This window comes from Periplaneta americana, chromosome 3 (assembly GCF_040183065.1).
Source record: "Periplaneta americana isolate PAMFEO1 chromosome 3, P.americana_PAMFEO1_priV1, whole genome shotgun sequence".
NCBI classification, from domain to species: Eukaryota; Metazoa; Arthropoda; class Insecta; order Blattodea; family Blattidae; genus Periplaneta; species Periplaneta americana.
The window spans coordinates 165,797,532-165,817,068 of record NC_091119.1 but is presented as its reverse complement, the minus strand read 5'-3'; the positions used below and the strand labels follow the sequence as shown (position 1 = coordinate 165,817,068).

At 36.3% G+C, this 19,537-nt stretch overlaps 1 protein-coding gene across 4 annotated transcripts in view; it reads left to right on the top strand.

Moving 5' to 3' along the window:
- Positions 1-19,537, top strand: part of Nckx30C (solute carrier family 24 member Nckx30C) — a 1,001,248-nt gene that overhangs the window by 652,075 nt on the left and 329,636 nt on the right. For 3 of the 4 annotated variants that reach the window (XM_069822261.1, XM_069822262.1, XM_069822259.1), the window contains one exon: positions 2,006-2,250. In XM_069822261.1, coding sequence (XP_069678362.1) covers positions 2,006-2,250 — 245 coding nt within the window. The remainder of the gene's footprint in view (positions 1-2,005; positions 2,251-19,537) is intronic. The other variant, XM_069822260.1, reaches the window with a different exon arrangement.

Sequence of the window (19,537 nt, the reverse complement as noted above, 5' to 3'; positions counted from 1 at the left end):
TACAGTTGTCTTTTCCACTGACTAATGTTGTACTAGTCTCTTCTCTCCAACATAGCTACTGTTGTGCAATTGTCTTCGACATTGTTATCATTGTGCAACTCTTTTCCATGTAAGAAATGTTGTATAGGTCTCATGTTTCTCACGTGACTACTGTTGAACAACTGTCTTTCATCTAGATAATGTTATGTAAGTCTTATCTCCTGTGTGGTATTGTTGTATAATTGTCTCCCACGTGATTACTGTTGTACAACTCTGTTGTAAGAGTTGTACAAGTCTCCTATCTCCCACGTGGTTATTATTGTATAACTCTCTCTTCCACGTAGCTATATAGTACCAGTCTGTTATCTCCCATGCGGCTACCGTTATACAATTATCTGCCACATGACTGCAGTTGTACAATTTTGTTTTCTAACTTCCGTTACACAAGTGTCCTATTTCCCACGTGACTATTGTTGTACAGCTGTCTTTTCCACTGACTAATGTTGTACTAGTCTCTTCTCTCCACTGTTGTGCAATTGTCTTCCACGTTGTTACCATTGTGCAACTATTTTCCATGTAAAAAATGTTGTACGGGTCTCATTTTTCTCACGTGACTACTGTTGAACAACTGTCTTTCACCTAGATAATGTTATACAAGTCTTATCTCCTACATGGTATTGTTGTATAATTGTCTCCCACGTGATTACTGTTGTACAACTCTGTTGTAAGAGTTGTACAAGTCTCCTATCTCCCATGTTGTTATTATTGTATAACTCTATCTTCCACGTAGTTATATAGTACCAGTCTGTTATCTCCCGTGCGGCTACCGTTATACAATTATCTACCACATGACTGCAGTTGTACAATTCTGTTGTCTAACTTCCGTTACACAAGTGTCCTATTTTCCACGTGACTATTGTTGTACAACTTTGTCTTTCATGTAGCTAATGTTGTACCAATATCTTGTCTCACACGTGGCTACTGTCGTACAAAGCGTCCGTCTCCTGGATAAGTCTCCCTTTCCCAAGTGACTACTGTTGAACAACTGTCTTTTACCTAGATAATGTTATACAAGTCTTACCTCCTATGTAGTATTGTTGTATAATTGTCTCCCACGTGATTACTGTTGTGCAACTCTGCTGTAAGAGTTATACAAGACTCCTATCTGCCATGTGGTTATTATTGTATAACTCTATCTTCCACGTAGCTGTATAGTACCAGTCTGTTATCTCCCATGCGGCTACTGTTATACAATTATCTGTCACAAGACTGCCGTTGTACAATTCTGTTGTCTAACTTCCGTTACACAAGTGTCCTGTTTCCCACGTGACTACTGTTGAACAACTGTCTTTCATCTAGATAATGTTATACAAGTCTTACCTCCTATGTGGTATTGTTGTATAATTGTCTCCCACGTGATTACTGTTGTATAACTCTGTTGTAAGAGTTGTAAAAGTCTCCTATCTGTCATGTGGTTATTATTGTATAATTCTATCTTCCACGTAGCTGTATAGTACCAGTCTGTTATCTCCCATGCGGCTACTGTTATACAATTATTTGGCACATGACTGCCGTTGTACAATTCTGTTGTCTAACTTCCGTTACACAAGTGTCCTATTTTCCACGTGACTATTGTTGTACAACTCTGTCCTTCATTTAGCTAATGTTGTACCAATATCTTGTCTCACACGTGGCTACTGTTGTACAAAACGTCCGTCTCCAGGATAACTCCCCCTTTCCCACGTGACTATTGTTGTACAACTCTGTCTTTCATGTAGCGAATGTTGTACCAATATCTTGTCTCACACGTGGCTACTGTCGTACAAAGCATCCGTCTCCAGGATAGCTCTCCCTTTCCCACATTACTACTGTCGTGCAAAAATGCCTCTCATATCTCCAAGGAATTTCAGTATTCGGGCAGACGAACAGCATTACAAGCAATATTTCTACGAACCTCGGAGGGTCGAGACCGTAGGGTAGTGGCACTGCCTGTGTGTGTGCGAGTCCTGACTCACTCGTACATTAGCTCCCCCATCTGTTGCAGGGAAGGTGGATGAGAAGGCTACTCAGCTCCACGCCATCGCATCTCTCAAAGTGCTGCTGGACGCCACCAAACCGCACAACGGCGCAGCCACGACGTCGGCGGCCAATCACGTGAGCGTGGCTCAGCGCCTCGAGAACGAGAAGAACCAGGAGACTCAGCTCGCAGGGATGCAGGAGCAGCCCAACGGCGTGGCCAGCGGTCTGGAGGACGCGGCGGCCGTCGACACTGTAAGTACACGAAACACATACAGTACTCGCGCCCGGGCGCGCTCGACGCCGCCGGAAATTTCGCTTCTTGGGCTCTTTCACGAATTCTTTCCGACAATTGCACTATAGATTGAGAATCATGTCCTCTGATTGGTTATGCTTCATTGCGAAAATGATTAATTTAGATCTAAAACAATACCACAAACTTTCACTGCAACGAAAGTCATAAAAAAAACTATTACGTAACCCTGAAAACTACTCATCCATAAAAATATAAACGAAGAGACCAGGATTTCAGCCTTCTAAAACTCCCAGATCTTTAATAGATTAAGCATGAAGTCTCCATATTTCAATAATTCTGTATTCATTTCGCCAAACATTTGGAGTAACTATCAAGCGTTATGAAACATGTATGCATTTGACTACAAAATCCAGAATACGAAAATGAAATTTGAAGACGCAGATGTCACAGCTTCAGTATATATAAAGAGATTAAGCATGAAGTATCTCTCTTTCAATAATTCAGTATGTATTTCGCCAAACATTTGCAGTAACTTTATCAAGCGTTATGAAACATGTATGAATTTTGACCACAAAACCCAGAATATGAAAATGAAATTTGTAAACTCAGACTTCACACTTTAAAAGACTAAAAAGCACGAAGTCCCCCACCTTTCAATTATTCAGTGTGTGTATCGCAAAAAATTTGGAGTCACTTTATCAAGCATTATTAAACATGTATGAATTTTGACTACAAATTCCAGAATACGAAAATGAAATATGAAAACAAAAATCTCACAAATCGAGTATATCTAGATCTCTAAAATATTAGGTATGAGGTCTCTATCTTTCAATAATTCAGTATGTATTTCGCCAAATATTTGGAGTAACTTTATCAAGCCTTATGAAACATGTATGAATTTTTACTACAAAATCCAGAATACGAGAATTAAATTTGAAAACACAAGTCTCACAAATCGAGTATATCCAGATCTCTAAAAAATTAGGCATGAGGTCTACTTCTTTCAGTAATTCAGTGTGTATTTCGCCAAATATTTGGAGTAACTTTATCAAGCCTTATGAAACATGTATGAATTTTTACTACAAAATCCAGAATACGAGAATTAAATTTGAAAACACAAGTCTCACAAATCGAGTATATCCAGATCTCTAAAAAATTAGGCATGAGATCTACTTCTTTCAGTAATTCAGTGTGTATTTCGCCAAATATTTGGAGTAACTTTATCAAGCCTTATGAAACATGTATGAATTTTTACTACAAAATCCAGAATACGAGAATTAAATTTGAAAACACAAGTCTCACAAATCGAGTATATCCAGATCTCTAAAAAATTAGGCATGAGGTCTACTTCTTTCAGTAATTCAGTATGTATTTCGCCAAAAATTTGAGTTGCTTTATCAAGCGTTGGCATACTTTGTATTATTTTCAAGACGTAAATCTAGCTATTGATTATATGCTTCATTAATATTTATGAATGTTTTAATACAGTCATACCGAGATAGAAACCGTGTTATGAAATCAAAATATTCTATTAGGTTCACTTGAAAAATCAGAGCCTAAAGATTAGGAAAAAAATGTGCTACAAAAGGACAAGGTTTGGACGAATCCGATTATATTTGAAACGCAATATTTATTAAGGATATAGAAATGTTGTTATAAATCGGGAAGGGAAGGAGTAATTATATGAAATGATAAATTTTGGATTTCCCCCCAAAAAAATTGATACAATTTTTCCTCATATTTGAAGAACAAACAAACGTATCTTTTCGTTATGAGCAATCTGAATATTTTGTAAACTATTCTGTGTACCGTATATTTATCACAAATTATTGAACTATATAAAATAATTTTTTATCACTCGAAGAATAATCTGAGACACACAAATATTAAGTTATGTTTCAGAGAGTTTACAAGGAATGTGGGGCAAATTTCAGGAATAATTTTTAGGCATAATAATTATTTTCATAATACGGTACTATTAAATTTACAAAAAATATTAATAATTATTCATGTTATATTAGACCAAATGAGATGAAATTTCTTAGAGCACAACATGTGTAAAATTTTTCAAAGATCTATCTCAAATGGTTAAAGAAATTCAAATTTCAACTGAGTACCTACATTCTTAAACATTCAGAAATTTGCGTCTGTAATGAAAAAATAACTTAGTATTTGAATCAAGCACATCAAAAAACATCTGGCAATATGATTTAATCAAAATCACAGCCTTCCTTTTTTCACATCGGACAGATGGCTTCAGTCTACTGCGAGCCGTTCGTCCGTGCTAATATAGAAAATTTCCCACACTCCTTCACTGCTGTATTGCCCTCATTGTAATAGTCAAACTATATCACACTAAAAGTAGGCGGTGGTACAGCTCAGTGTTGGCGCATTCGACAGCAGACATAGCGGTCGTCCACGCCTGTGGAGTAACGGTCAGCGCGTCTGGCCTCGAAACCAGGTGGCCCGGGTTCGAATCCCGGTTGGGGCAAGTTATCTGGTTGAGGTTTTTTTCCGGGGTTTTCCCTCAACCCAATTCGAGTAAATGCTGGGTAACTTTCGGTGCTGGACCCCGGACTCATTTCACCGGCATTATCACCTTCATTTCATTCAGACGCTAAATAACCTAGATGTTGATACAGCGTCGTAAAATAACCCAATAAAATAAAAAAATAAATAAAAATATAGCGGTCCCCGGTTAAAACCTGATAGTCATTTTTTTATAATTATATTTAATTCTTGTTTAATATATTTAGCAATAAAATAGTTCCTGAAGCAGTTCACTTAATTTGTGTACATCTCTTAACCAAAACTAATCACTTTTTAAAGTATCCTTGCCATCGTTTGAACCGTTTTATTGATAGGTTGGGATTACTGCCGTATTTGGTGGGAAACAACTGACAATTTGAACAAACAGTTTAGTTAAAATACTTTATGCTCGACCATGCCGAAATGTAGTAATTATACACCTGGTAGCAACCCTTTAATGGACCTCATTAAAGTACACCTATTCATTAAAGTTCAGGTGTTCCACCAATCAGAAAACACCATTGTAGCAATATGAAAGCGCAAGTATCGATTATTCTCGGATATGCAATCGAAAGACAACTAGCGAAACGTCACGGAGGCTGGAAATCCAACATTGTCGCAGAAGGTTATGTTCTGTTACTATAATAATTAGCGTTAATTGTAAATAATATTCAAATAAATTCAATTTGTCATCTCGTTTTTCAATGTTTCAATCAATTTCAATGTTATATCAAGATTAATGTTTATTTTACTCTCTAGATTATATCAAGGTCAATAACATTTGTTTGTCGAAAAAAATCAATACTTTCGCTTCTGCGCACATCTCACAATTTACGAGATACTGCAAAAGGTCAGTTCCGCTCCCCGGTCAGATAAGAATAACTTGAATACTTATGAATAATTTTAAGTTAGAAATATGGTCCAGCATAAAAAGTCGTATGAAACTTGCCTAAAATGGTAATTAAGACGCTCGTATGAAAATTATGAAACTCGCTTGCGCTCGTTTCATAAACATACTAGCGTCTTAATTACTGCCATTATAGGCTCGATGCATAATGTACTATTTCGCATTAGTGTTAAAAGTACGTACTTTCCCACGCTACTGTATAGTAGTCAATTTTTAACAGTCGCGCCTAGCGTTAAAAGATCTACTTTTAGAAACCGTTGCCTTGTTTTCAGCGCTAAAAGGCACAATCTAATTGTAAGAATATGAAAAGGACATTTTAGTATTTTTGTTTGATTTAGTATATAAATTGTAGCACACTCGTGATTATCCATAGTAGTCACTAGAGACAATTAGAACTTCAAAATTATAAACGGTTGTTGAGTATCGTATATACATTATAGATATCATGTGAAAGCAATGCAATTCACATGAAAGTCGTTAGGAAAAACTAGAAAATAAAACTCAATGCAATAAAAAATATTATACTTCGATTAAATGACAAAATAACGTAGTTACACATTATCTGAATGTGAGATTATTTCGAAATTGTGTCAATGAATTCTGCATGTTGCTAATATTAGTGGAGACCAGAATATTTCAACATTTTTGCGGTCTCAGGTGTTCGGTCGCGATGAAACTAATAAAGTGGACAGATTTGCAGAGTATTTTAATGCTCTCTCTTCTGAACCGGGGAGGAACTAAATGATTAATGTATAATAGACTGAATCTCTGTTTCATTCACAGAGCTGGGATGAGAAATATATAACCAAGTTGCATTAAATCGTTTTACTGGAATATTTACAAGATTAAACCAAGGTGGTTGTACTCGCTTTGAACAATTTTCACTTTCTACAGAAGTATTGTACTAATACAAAATCTGCTTGTTCTCAGAGATTCATTCATTGAGTCCATACTCCTCGAATAATATTCGGACGGTTCTTTCAACTATACGTATCAAATTTGTTTCTGATGTCACCAGAATTGTTCAATCTATTATAAATAAAATTGTTTTCTCTCTTGAGTCCCGTTTTTCTTTTCTCGGTTGTTCTTTTAAGTCCTTTATTGTTTTTGCACTTCATTCTACTAAGTCTGTATTTGATATATTTTCTTCTCGATCTTCCTCTTCCTTTTTTGCCCAGTATTTTACCCTACAATATATTAACTGAAATTTTATTATGTCTCTTTGTACAACGATTAAATTTTTATTTGTAATTTTTTAATAATGTTATATTTTAAATTATCTTCTTTAAAAATTCAGTATTTGAGACTGGATCTCTCCATTTCTGACATTCTGCATTACATCCAAATTTCTGTGGCTTCTAAAACATTCCTTTCTTGTTCTTCAGAATGTCAACTTTCGCTTCCAAATATGGTTACCATATCCTTAAACTCAACATTGAGAACATCACATCAATCGGATCCTTCCAATCCAATCTTACAGATACAAATTCACACAATGGGTCAAATTCGTTCAATTTCAAACAATTAAAGTGAAGTAAAAAATGTTTAATATGCTGTGGGTTTTGATACTTCATTCCTAAATTACTTTAATCTAAATAAGAATTTAATATAATAATAATAATAATAATAATAATCCTTGGCGCCACAGCCCTTGAAAGACCCAGACTGACCAGCCGGCTGCTGGCCTGACGTTCACATTCTGAAGCAGAGATGGACGATCCAACCAGAATGGAGGTATCGTGTGATTAGCACGATGATCCTCCCAGCCATTATAGCTGGCTTTCGTAACTGGGTTTCGCTACCTATCGTAGCTCCCCAAGTGCATCACGATGCTGAGTGGGCAACGGCCCCTTACATTGCCCGAAATTTCATGAGAAAATTTCTTCCTCAAAGAGGACTCGAACCAGCGCGCATTCCGTAACGCAAGCCCTATGCAGGATGCCTTAGACTATAACGCCACGGCGCGAGACGAATAGCCTAAGAATTTAGGAATACATGAAAACTACAATAAAATTTCAGTTACTCATGTTTGAATAGAGGGTAGCTTCATTTGAAAAGCCAGCGGATATTTCACAGTTGATATGATTTTCTTTAAAATGTAAGGAATTTTTATCAAGTACGAGTCAAATACGACACAATTGAAATGGCGAAAGTAGTACTTCATCAAAGCCAGACCTTTCACTGACTTCATAACAAGGCAATTCCTCTTCTTAGATAACTGCATTTGAATTAGAGAAATGACAAAATTCTCCGCGAGCTTGACAAAGAACTCGCCTGAAAGCTTGTGTGATTCGAATACGTAGGCAAACTGAGGTACAGGACCTGGTGTGAGTCGTGTTCAAACCGACCAGTGAAGCGGTAAAAATAAAGAAACGGAAGGGAAATGAACTCTATACTTCAAATCTTAAAAAAGTGTCGAGTGTCACCCTGAGCTTCTGACTCGTGAATAAAATGTGTTACACATGGTACTCTCGAAATCTTAATACCCGTTGTTCAAAAGCCAAGCATTTTTTAAATTAAATCCACAGGTCCAATTTCAGGACATTCGCGGTAATTTGGAATGTGAGGACGTATAGCAACCCTCTTCCGAAACAATAACACATTCCAGATACAATTTTTCATAAACGTTTCCTTTATTTGGATGCTACTTGGCGACAAATCAGCACCTGTTTTTATTTACTACTCTGACAAATAATTATTTGTGTAATTTGTGTGAAATTGTGACTTTATTGCATGAGTGTAAAAATTTTCAGCACTGAAATTATACGAGTTCGAAAAATTTCGCGCCACTCACAAATTGCATATATAATTTTTTATTTATAAACTTCCATAACAAAAAAAGACACATTTTATAGAGATATTTTTATTGAACATATTGCATTATACCAGTGCTGCGTGCAAGAAATAAAAGCGGTTGTACCTCCTCCACTTCTGTGCTTCTAAGTAGAGTGTAGGCGAACATCTACACTTACCTGCTTCACGTTTATTAATTCAGAGTGAATCAGGGATGTAGGAACGTCGTGGTAACTTCACTTTAAAATGCTTTTTTCTTCTACCTAAATTTCATAATGTAATATTGATTGTTCAATTAGTAAATTGCTTCACAGTCACGTTCATTTTTTCATCCCTACATCTGCAAATCTCTTTAGGGACCATATACGAAATTATATCATGAACTCGCTGTATTTTGTCTGTTGAAAAAGCAACCTAACGCACGTGGGAGTACAGTAAGGATCTTCTGTACGCCTACACATGTTCTGTAACACGACATGTTCTTAACCTTTTTGATATACTGAGACACTTCGTGGAATAAGTTACAAATAAGTAAATTAGAATTTTGATGATGTTCGAGAGTAATTCATTGCCTTCAAAGACATCATCATCACTGGTACGACAGCCCTCTGTGGGCCTTGGCCTTCTGAAGAAGTTTTCCCCTTTCTTCCCTATTTAGTTCCGAGATCATCCAGTTCTTAATTCTAATTATCTTTACATTCTCTCTCACATCTTCTTCCCATCTTACCTTACGTCTTTCAACTTTCCTGGACCCATCTGGCACTGCATTAAATGTCCTCTTTATCATTCTGTCATTGGCACTTCCTGCCCACTCCAACCTTCTGATCTTTATACATCTAACAATGTATGGTTCATTATATAACTTACATAATTAATGATTACACTCTTTCTCCAGACGCCATTTTCTGCCACTGGTCCAAAAATATGTCTCAGGATCCTTCTTTCAAATATGCCAAGTTGCCTCTCATCATATTTCGATAATGTCCAAGTCTCAGCCACATATGTTAATACTGGTCGTATTAATACTTTATACATCATTACTTTCGTTTTCTTGAATACCAATTTGGACTCCAGACATTTTCTGAGGCCATGATAACATTTGTTATCAGACATTATCCGCTTTTGGATTTCGGAGCTAACAATATTCTTGGTATTAACTTCTGATCCAAGGTAGGTAAAACTACGTAAAACTTCAAGATTAAATGAGTCAATTTTAATCTATGTGGACTCATTAGAATATTCTTTCTTGGTTGCAGGCATGTACTTAGTTTCCCCTCATTAATATGTAAATTCATATTCCTTCCTGCTTTTTTCAAAAGTTGTGAAAGCTTCTTTCGCCTTCAAAGATAGATTTATAGTAAATTGCTGTAATAATTATTAGGTAAAGATATACTTGCTGTATGTTAGGGGAAAATCCACAAACGACTAGGCAAAACACGGGAATTTTACTGGAAGCAAGTAAAGAGATAGGTTTGGAAGTAAATCCCGAAAAGACAAAGTAGGTACTGTATATGATTATGTCTCGTGACGAGAATATTGTACGAAATGGAAATATAAAAATTGGAAATTTATCTTTTCAAGAGGTGGATAAGTTCAAATATCTTGGAGCAACAGTAACAAATATAAATGATACTCGGGAGGAAATTAAACACAGAATAAATATGGGAAATTCCTGTTATTCTTCGGTTGAGAAGCTTTTATCATCCAGTCTGCTGTCAAAAAATCTGAAAGTTAGAATTTATAAAACAGTTATATTACCGGTTGTTCTTTATGGATGTGAAACTTGGACTCTCACTTTGAGAGAGGAACATAGGTTAAGGATATTTGAGAATAAGGTTCTTAGGAAAATATTTGGGACTAAGAGGGATGAAGTTACAGGAGAATGGAGAAAGTTACACAACACAGAACTGCACGCATTGTATTCTTCACCTGACATAATTAGAAACATTAAATCCAGACGTTTGAGATGGGCAGGACATGTAGCACGTATGGGCGAATCCAGAAATGCATATAGAGTGTTAGTAGGAAGGCCGGAGGGAAAAGACCTTTAGGGAGGCCGAGACGTAGATGGGAAGATAATATTAAAATGGATTTGGGGGGAAGTGGGATATGATGATAGAGAATGGATTGATCTTGCTCAGGATAGGGACCAATGGCGGGCGTATGTGAGGGCGGTAATGAACCTCCGGGTTCCTTAAAAGCCAGTAAGTAAGTAAGTGTACTCGCTGTAGTGTACAGAAATCTTAGTCTAAAGGAATTAAAGTACGATGAAACATAGGCTATATACTCGTACAATGCAATTAGAAGAATGCTGAATCAAAAATAAAAATAAATGTAGAGTTTTATAAGGATATATAGATACTTCAACTTATATAGGCTCAAAAATATGGGCACTGAAAAGATGCCGACAAAAATTTTGAAATTTTGTAGATTATATACATCGTATTATACGAGTATATTATGTAAATCAGCGTTTAAAAGCTACACATCGCACAGTCACTGAGGTAAACTGTCTGGTTGCTCCGTTACTAGACCAGGAGAGTCGCTTTTGGTAACATGGGAGTGGAAATAGTACTTACCGTCCTGCGCCACAAACAGATCTAATGAGATGAACGTCACTTGGGTGACAATATTTTATGCCTGTCATGGGAATTCGCGGTACGTTGAATCCCTCGTGATTTGGTTAACTGTTTGCTGACTTCGAGTCCCCCCAAGTATGTGCCTGTCAATCACTTAATACCAGTAGTGACATTCAGCAACAGACAAAGTTGTGTGCATGTTTCGTTTTTTCGGCTTCACCTTAGCCGTATATTGTGCCCTTTATTTCTTATCCTACGCTCATAACAGTTTTTACTGTCCTGAACATGTAAATTAAGAGAATAAGCGAGGCAAAATGGGACAATACGTGATTAGTTACTGAAAACCACAAGTTTAGCAAGGTGAACTGTTTAAACAATGTTGCACAAATAAGATTTGCAATGTTTACGTGACCGTAGGAAAATTTCTGAGTGAAATGATTGAATGTAAAAACTTCGGTACAACCACTCTGACTTGACCGGACAGGATATGAAAATTTCAATTATTTTCAGCTTCGCTCAATTATTGTTCTGATTTCACACTTGATAAAAAAAATGGGTGCCCAAACTTGGATTTTTTTTCTAAAATGCAATGCTTTATAGAAAGTTACGTAACTCTACTTCTATCAAACATGTTAGTTCCATTTTTTCAGAATTACATTAAAAATATTATACAAATTAATCACTGGAAAAAATACCTTATTTAAATTTAATATTTTAATATGACAATTGGCATGAGTATAGAACATTTTGCCACTGTCACATATTCTGTGACACAGTACATGAGGGTAGGCCACCAAAGGGAAACAGAGAGTTAGAACTTAAACTGAGAAGGATCCAATCCGGCATCGGAAGTCGAATCCGATGTGGCTTAGTGGATAACGCGTCAGCACGTAGAGCTGAAAACCCGGGTCCGAATCCCGGTGCCAGAGAGAATTTTTTTCCGTTCTATCCGTTCTTCACCATATGGTAATGTAGAATTTCTGCACGGAATTATCATATGAACTTCGGTCCATCATAGTAATATGAGAATTGACGTTTATGCTTTTACCTTTTCTATTTTAAAATCGTCATTAATTGTTTTTATTTCATAAAAGTTCTTAAAATTAAGATTTCAACCGGAGAATTTATCTAGAATGTACTGATAGATACATATTTGTAAAAAAAAATGCTTGCATTTAGTATTAATATTCACCAAGATCTGTTGATTTTAATATAATATGTAAGAAAGTATAAGTTATAGAAACAAACAAATGAAGTGCCATGTCACTTCAAATGGCGTTATAAACCTCTCTGAGTTACTTAATGGAATCAAGTGGATTAGGCAGAAAAATAGTTACACAAAGAAAACATTTTAAGGGATTTTATATTTAAGAAAATTATTAAATTTTCTCAAATTTCAGTATCTCCCTGAAGTTATATCAAGATTGATTTAGCAACTGTTAGAGTAGCGGTTATCAGCACAGTACACCCTCGGGCTAGCGTTCCTTACCCGTAGAAAGAGACTGCACTATGATGCATCCGTGGCTCCTGGCGGGTATGCTCTCTCCCTCTTCCTGCTATACGACGGGGCATATTACGATGCACTTCTTAACCCCTTTACTCCCACTGTTCCCAAATGGGAACATGCATTATTTATGGCGTAAATGATTTGAGAGGACCAATAATCATCTTATTTTGTTTCTTATGTGTCAATAAGTAGGAATATATAAGAAATACCATTTTTAATAAAAAATAATTTGGGCATAAATGGGTTAATATCAATTCTGAAATATTTATATTCCAATCATTGAAAGTGTCTTGGCATCAAATGGGTTAAGATATTCGCAAAAGAATTCTCAATATATTATTTACTTATAGTTATGTGAAATTAACAGAAATGTTAAAAATAGTTCAATTTATGTTACTGCAATGCAAATAGGATCAAAGGACCATGCATGCCATTACACCGATTGTTTTACATGGGCCCTCCCCATCCTTTACAATAGGTTTCAGATGACTGCAGTGGCCAGACACATCGTCGTGTGCCTTTAGCAGCGAAGCTACGGACCCCGACAAGTGCTGACGAGAAACTTACTAGCTTACTGGCTTTTAAGGAATCCGGAGGTTCATTGCCGCCCTCACATAAGTCCGCCATTGGTCCCTATCCTGAGCAAGATTAATCCATTCTCTATCATCATATTCCACCTCCTTCAAATCCATTTTAATATTATCTTCCCATCTACGTCTAAGCCTCCCTAAAGGTCTTTTTCCCTCCGGCCTCCTAACTAACACTCTATATGCATTTCTGGATTCGCCCATACGTGCTACATGTCCTGCCCATCTCAAACGTCTGGATTTAATGTTCCTAATTTTGTCAGGTGAAGAATACAATGCGTGCAGTTCTGTGTTGTGTAACTTTATCCATTCTCCTGTAACTTCATCCCTCTTATCCCCAAATATTTTCCTAAGCACCTTATTCTCAAACACTCTTAATCTCTGTTCCTCTCTCAAAGAATGCTGTGGTCGTGCCAGAGAATCAGTTCCATTCCGAGGCTTATTTGAAGGATTCGTAACAAGCTGTTTTTTACGGTGATGGGTTGTTAGCCCTTCGCCCAACCCCCAAGCTGGAGGACCACCCCTCATCGGCTGTCCGCGACTGCTTATTCAGTATATTCACAGCTACCCTCCATATCTGAAGGCCGTCTCCTCGTTCCGCAACCTGAGGACGCGCCATGCCGTGGTGATAGGGACCCACAATACATGGGAGAAACCCGTTAAATAACCAAAAAATCAGTTTAAGTGTTGAGACCAAATATAGTACTATTTTCCATCAGCGAAGAGGTTAAATAAGAATGTTTGAGTTTCAATTAAAATATATACTTCATTTTCATTATTGCCGGTTAAATTGACTTGTACTGGTGAAATAAATCTGTCGAATAGTTTATGATAAATAAATGTAAAGAGACAGACAAACAGACATACAAACTGACGGTGAGTTCATTTTTTGGTACCAGAGATGCTAATTGAGTTTAACTCAAGAGTGGTTAGAAAATCAGGTTCAGAGATATTATTTCACATCTGAACAGTGTGCCCATTACTGGTGTATTTTCCTAAACCTAAAGAATTCAGAATGTAAATCGTTCCTCATCAAGTAGACGACAAGATCTCTCTCGCAATGAACCAACAGCACTAAACGTCCCTTTGTGACGGGAAATAAGGGAGCGGAATTGTAGGAGCTAGAATTGACGTTTTTTAGCTTTATAAAGAAAATCGTAAAATAGTTTATTCGTAACAGGAATAGACTGGTCCGCCCGACGTATATTGACTCGCTGCGAAACCCAATCTCGGAAAGCGATTCCTGACTGTACTGTATTCCATGATGATAAAAGTCTGGCCGATTTGCTGATAGCAGTTTTATGGCATCTGAATCTGAGGCGATCCGTTGTAAAAAAAAATAGTCCACAGATCATATTAAGAAGGAGAATAAGAAGCGATGACTGTTACTTTTGCCACCCGTAGATCAATTTTTAGAGAACGGTTTTCAACAAAGAGGCTCGAGATAAATCTAATGGCAGCTTTCATAATATTTGTGGCCACTGTAGCGTTTTGAATTGTAGAACTCATTCAATATTGAAATTGAGGACAGAAAGAGGGTTCTTTACGTGTCGTAAATATACGAAACCCCATCTACAGATTTACTTCTCTCCAGATAAGAACCATGCTATGAATTTTATCTCTCTTTAAAATTCATCACTCAAATCTCTTTGACCGCTACACTCGTAATGCATGAGTTGGTTTAGTAGACTTTTTCCATTCTTCTTAATATTTATTCATGCAATATTGTTTAGAGCCGCTTTCTCGAAATGGGGTTAAATGTAGCTTAGTTTGAACTTAGATTATTTCTTGGCTTAATCTGAAAATGAGTTTCCCAAAATTGGTTTAGCTCTTAAACGGAGATTAAAGTTAAACCTTCATGAATGTGAGTTACACTCTATTTTTAGTTAAACCATTCATTCTGCACAATCAAGAACGATTATATCTACCTTTATCATTTGCTGCTAACCTAAAAAATATCTGACAGTGAGTCATAGAGCATGGAATAGTTTATTGAAATTCTGAATTAAATTAATAAAGATGATTTCCAAGTAATAATGAGGGCAAGGTTACCTAGGAATATTAGGGTAAGAATTGATCATTTTGAAAAGTGGAGTAAAAATGAATGCTTCAATAGATTTATTATTAACAAACGAACAGCAAGCACTGCGTTTTACCAGATAAATAAGGATGCAATACACAGGCTGTAACTAAATTCAATACCCAGACTTCTAGGGATGATAGTAGAGACCAAAACAAACGTTTTTTTAATGACTATGGATCTGAAACTATTGAATGACAAAACCAGAAACTCTACTGTTCTGTAGGAAATAAGGACTTCAGTTGTAACGTTACTTATGAATGACACTAATGCTTCAAAACCATCAATATTTACATTAATCAGTAAACACACCATGACGTCAGAGTGGAATGTTTGTGCTGTGACCACGCAGTACGTTATTGTTCATTGGGAGTAGAGAGATGGAGCAGTTCACTTCGACTGAATTAACAGATGCACACTTAATTTATGGTGCATTTGACCGCAGATTCGGTAGCAGTGGATTTGTCGCAGTGGGTCCATTGGATGGCCTGCTCGTTCTCCTGACCTCACCCACTTGACTTTTGTGTGTGGGGGCACTTAGCCTGGTGTACGAGACTCAAATTGAATCGGAGGAAGAGCTCATCGCTCAGGTACTTGCATCTGCTGACTCTCTACAGCACATGCCTAGAATCTTTGAACGTGTACGATAGGCAATTACACGTCGTTGCAGAGTTTGAATTGAAGCAGGAGGCCGCACTTTTGAACAGTTTTTGTAAAGGATTACAAATTGAAATGGTTTTGAAGCATGAGTGTCATAAGTAACGTTACAACTGTAATAAGGACCACCTCTGTGGTGTCGCCATTTATTTCACAACAATAGAACCAGTCTCAACAATAGTACACAGGCCTTCGGATTTCACCCGAAAGATTAACTCGCGATAAGACCAAAGATGTTAAAGCGAGTATAAATAACAGCGAAAAAGAAGCTATAGTAAGTTTATTCTTTAGAGTATAGTACAGTTTCTGATTTTGCCATTCAATAATTCGTTTCAGACCCATGGCCATTTAAGAAAAAACGTTTCTTTTGGTCTCTTCTATTATCTCTCTAAGTTTGGGTATTGAATTTAGTTACACCCTGTATTAAAAAAGAACGGCAAAAATCACACTTTATCACAAATGTTACTCTGAGATTTTATGCATCAGGCAGTTTTCCATAAATATTGGAGATCACGATGGGAATTCTCATGCCCACAAGTAGTTAAGTCGTTAAAAATCTTTCAAAAGTCATTGCAAGATTATGTGAGCAGTATAAAGCACGTCAACGACAACTGAGAAAGCTGCACTCGTAGTTCTTTTTATTTCCTTAATAATAATAAAATAGTAATATACGTTACAAGAGCGGTATGTTGACGTTTTTATGGTCGAGGAAAAGATTGAAAAAGCGAAACGTAGTTGAGCTTTTTTAATTTCCGAGAACATGAAAATAAACATACCGCTCGTGTATCGTACATTATTTTGTGCGAAGATCATTTATTACATACCTGAAAGACGAATTTCTAATTAGTCGCAATGAAATCTCCATGTTGGTTTCTGTTTAATGACGGCAACTTCGGAAAACCAAAATATCTTTCTTCAACATTGTTGCTATAAAATGTTTCCTGTATTTACTATACTCCAGCAGGCCATGATATACGTCTGTCTTTTTTGCCCCCAGTCTATAAATGCGAACTTAAAACAAACGGTAAGGTTATGTAATAATTTATTTTTCATTTTAATATTTTAACAATATTATTCATATAACATATTGCAGTAATAACATCGGCATCTGGAATCTTGTTGATTTTTTCACAGCTTCCTTAATGTTACTCGTATCAGGAATGCAATAAGTTTCGTGGAATGGTAGAGTTTACTTAATTTTTGCAGATATTTAAAAACAATAATTAACATTGCAATTTAGGTGAAATTGCAGTGGTAAGTTTCCAATTTATTATTATTACTATGTTAAACGTCTCTAAAAATAATATGTTAAAAGCCTAAAGCAGTAAAATGAATGTCGCGCTTAAGCGGTAAGAAGAGGGAAATTGTTATGTGTGTTACGTTGGGAATACTGAATGTGGTATTTCACACTTACCGCGTATTGGTTCTGTGCGAAAAACAAGCAAATACGCACGATCTCGCACAAATTATTTGTTTAATTATTTCTGAATGTATGTATGTATTTATTGCTCAACCAGATTGATTCAACATCATTTGGTTTCTGGCAGACCAGTACAAAGTCCCCATAGAGGATTTTAAAATTTACAAGTTTTTTTACAAACATTTAAATGTGCCCAATTCATAATAGAATTTTCCTCATTACAAGCGACACATTGAGGTGATGATAAAATACCCAGTTTATATAAATATTCCTCCAGGCAGTCTTATTTCTGAATGTATACCTGATAATAACTAAAATGGATCATTCTCAATTTGTTGGTTTCCTATCGTCTTCAACAAACAGTTTTCAAACATAATTATTAATTACAAATTATTTTAATTTCAGTCAATTTTTTGTGCACATAAATATTAGTGAACTCCATTATGGTGGGGAGAGCTGTATTGCATCGTATTAGAATATTGAGAAACGAAACTATATCAGAAAAAATGTACACCGACTAAGGACCACTTTTCATTCAAATGCGAGAATCCACTTTCAACGTATTCCGGCGGTCGACGTGTTAGTTCGTTAAGATAGAATTGCATTACAACGTGCTTGTTCCGCTTTAAATCTGCGTCAGCTGTCACGGATTTACATGGATGGTATATGGAATACTGGTTAACACAGCATAGAATTCCTCTTAAATTCTTTATATCACAAAAGGGTCCTTTTCGACTTTTTGTGCCGTGCAGCGAGCATGATATTTCGTTCAAACAGGGCCAATATAAAACTGAAGTAAGTAATTCTACAAAACCAATGTTATTATTCAGTAATAAGCGTTATTAGCCATAACATTAATATGTCAGATGTCAGTGATTGGTTCTTGGATTTTAATCATCTAACTCTGGGTCCACGCCTGTGGAGTAACGGTTAGCGCGTCTGGCCGCAAAACCAGTTGGCCCAGGTTCGAATCCCGGTTGGGGCAAGTTGCTTGGTTGAGGTTTTTTCCGGGGTTTTCCCTCAATCCAATATGAGCAAATTCTGGGTAACCCCGGACTCATTTCACCGGGATTATCACCTTCATCTCATTCAGACGCTAAATAACCTAAGGTATTGATACAGCGCCGTAAAATAACCTACTAAAAAATCTATCTCTGGTTACAAAATCTTATCATGTTATATTCAAAATTAAGATTTAACGCAACATACTTCTGTTCCCAGGTATTCTCTGAAATTTAGTGCATGTCACTTATTATGTTACCTCTTAATACAGGAATAACTATAAAAATGTAAAAGGTACTGTAATTAAATTTGTGTTTATATTTTAATATATCACACGGCCTTTAACATAAATTTCTAGCAGGAACATTTCTTTGGGTGCAAAGGCGACAGCACTTAGGACTGAGATCCTTACTACTACTCAATGTCGATTGTTTCGTGATATAAAGCCTGAACTTTCCGTTACTTATGAGGGCCTTTCAGGGTCTGTAATACCTGAATTGAGTCGTGAACAATGAACGCGATTTTCAAGTAACGGAGAAGCAAATCTCAGCTCATGTTACTGCTTACAGTACACCCCAAGTATTTGAAGCTGTCCACTTGCTCTACTGCCTCATTTAGAATTCATTACTTTTCTTCCTATGACCATGCTTTCATATCATACTGCTTACAGCTGTCATATCTCTTAGTATCATGTCCTCTTCTGCTAACAACGCCATATCATCAGGAAATCTTATGCACTTTATTCTTGTTCCTCCTACTGTCACTCCTCCCATGTTCTGAAAACAGTTCTTCATTAAATCCTCCAAGTAGATGTTCAATAGGGTAGACGATAAAGGGCATGCAAATATGGTCAATGCAGATAATATGGCCACATTACTGTACTATAGCTAATTGATATGATAACCAAAAGTTAGTGCCAGTATGTCGAACAACATGTTAGGAAGTGTACATAATCAGCGACATTAGTGGATAATAGCAAAATTTCTTTCACAGGCCTTTTTTATTTGATTTGTGGCAACGGTTTACGACGGTGTTATAATATTGCTGTAAATAAGTTTGTCTTGTATTTCCTTTCATGCAATTGGTAATTATGGTCTCTATATAACATCTCGTAATTTCTTCAATGCTCGTTACAGGCATCCAATGCTTATTTAAAATGCTTTCTTATTCATCTGAAAAAAAAAAAACGATTTTTCGAGAGATGCTGGATGCAGGTAATATGGCC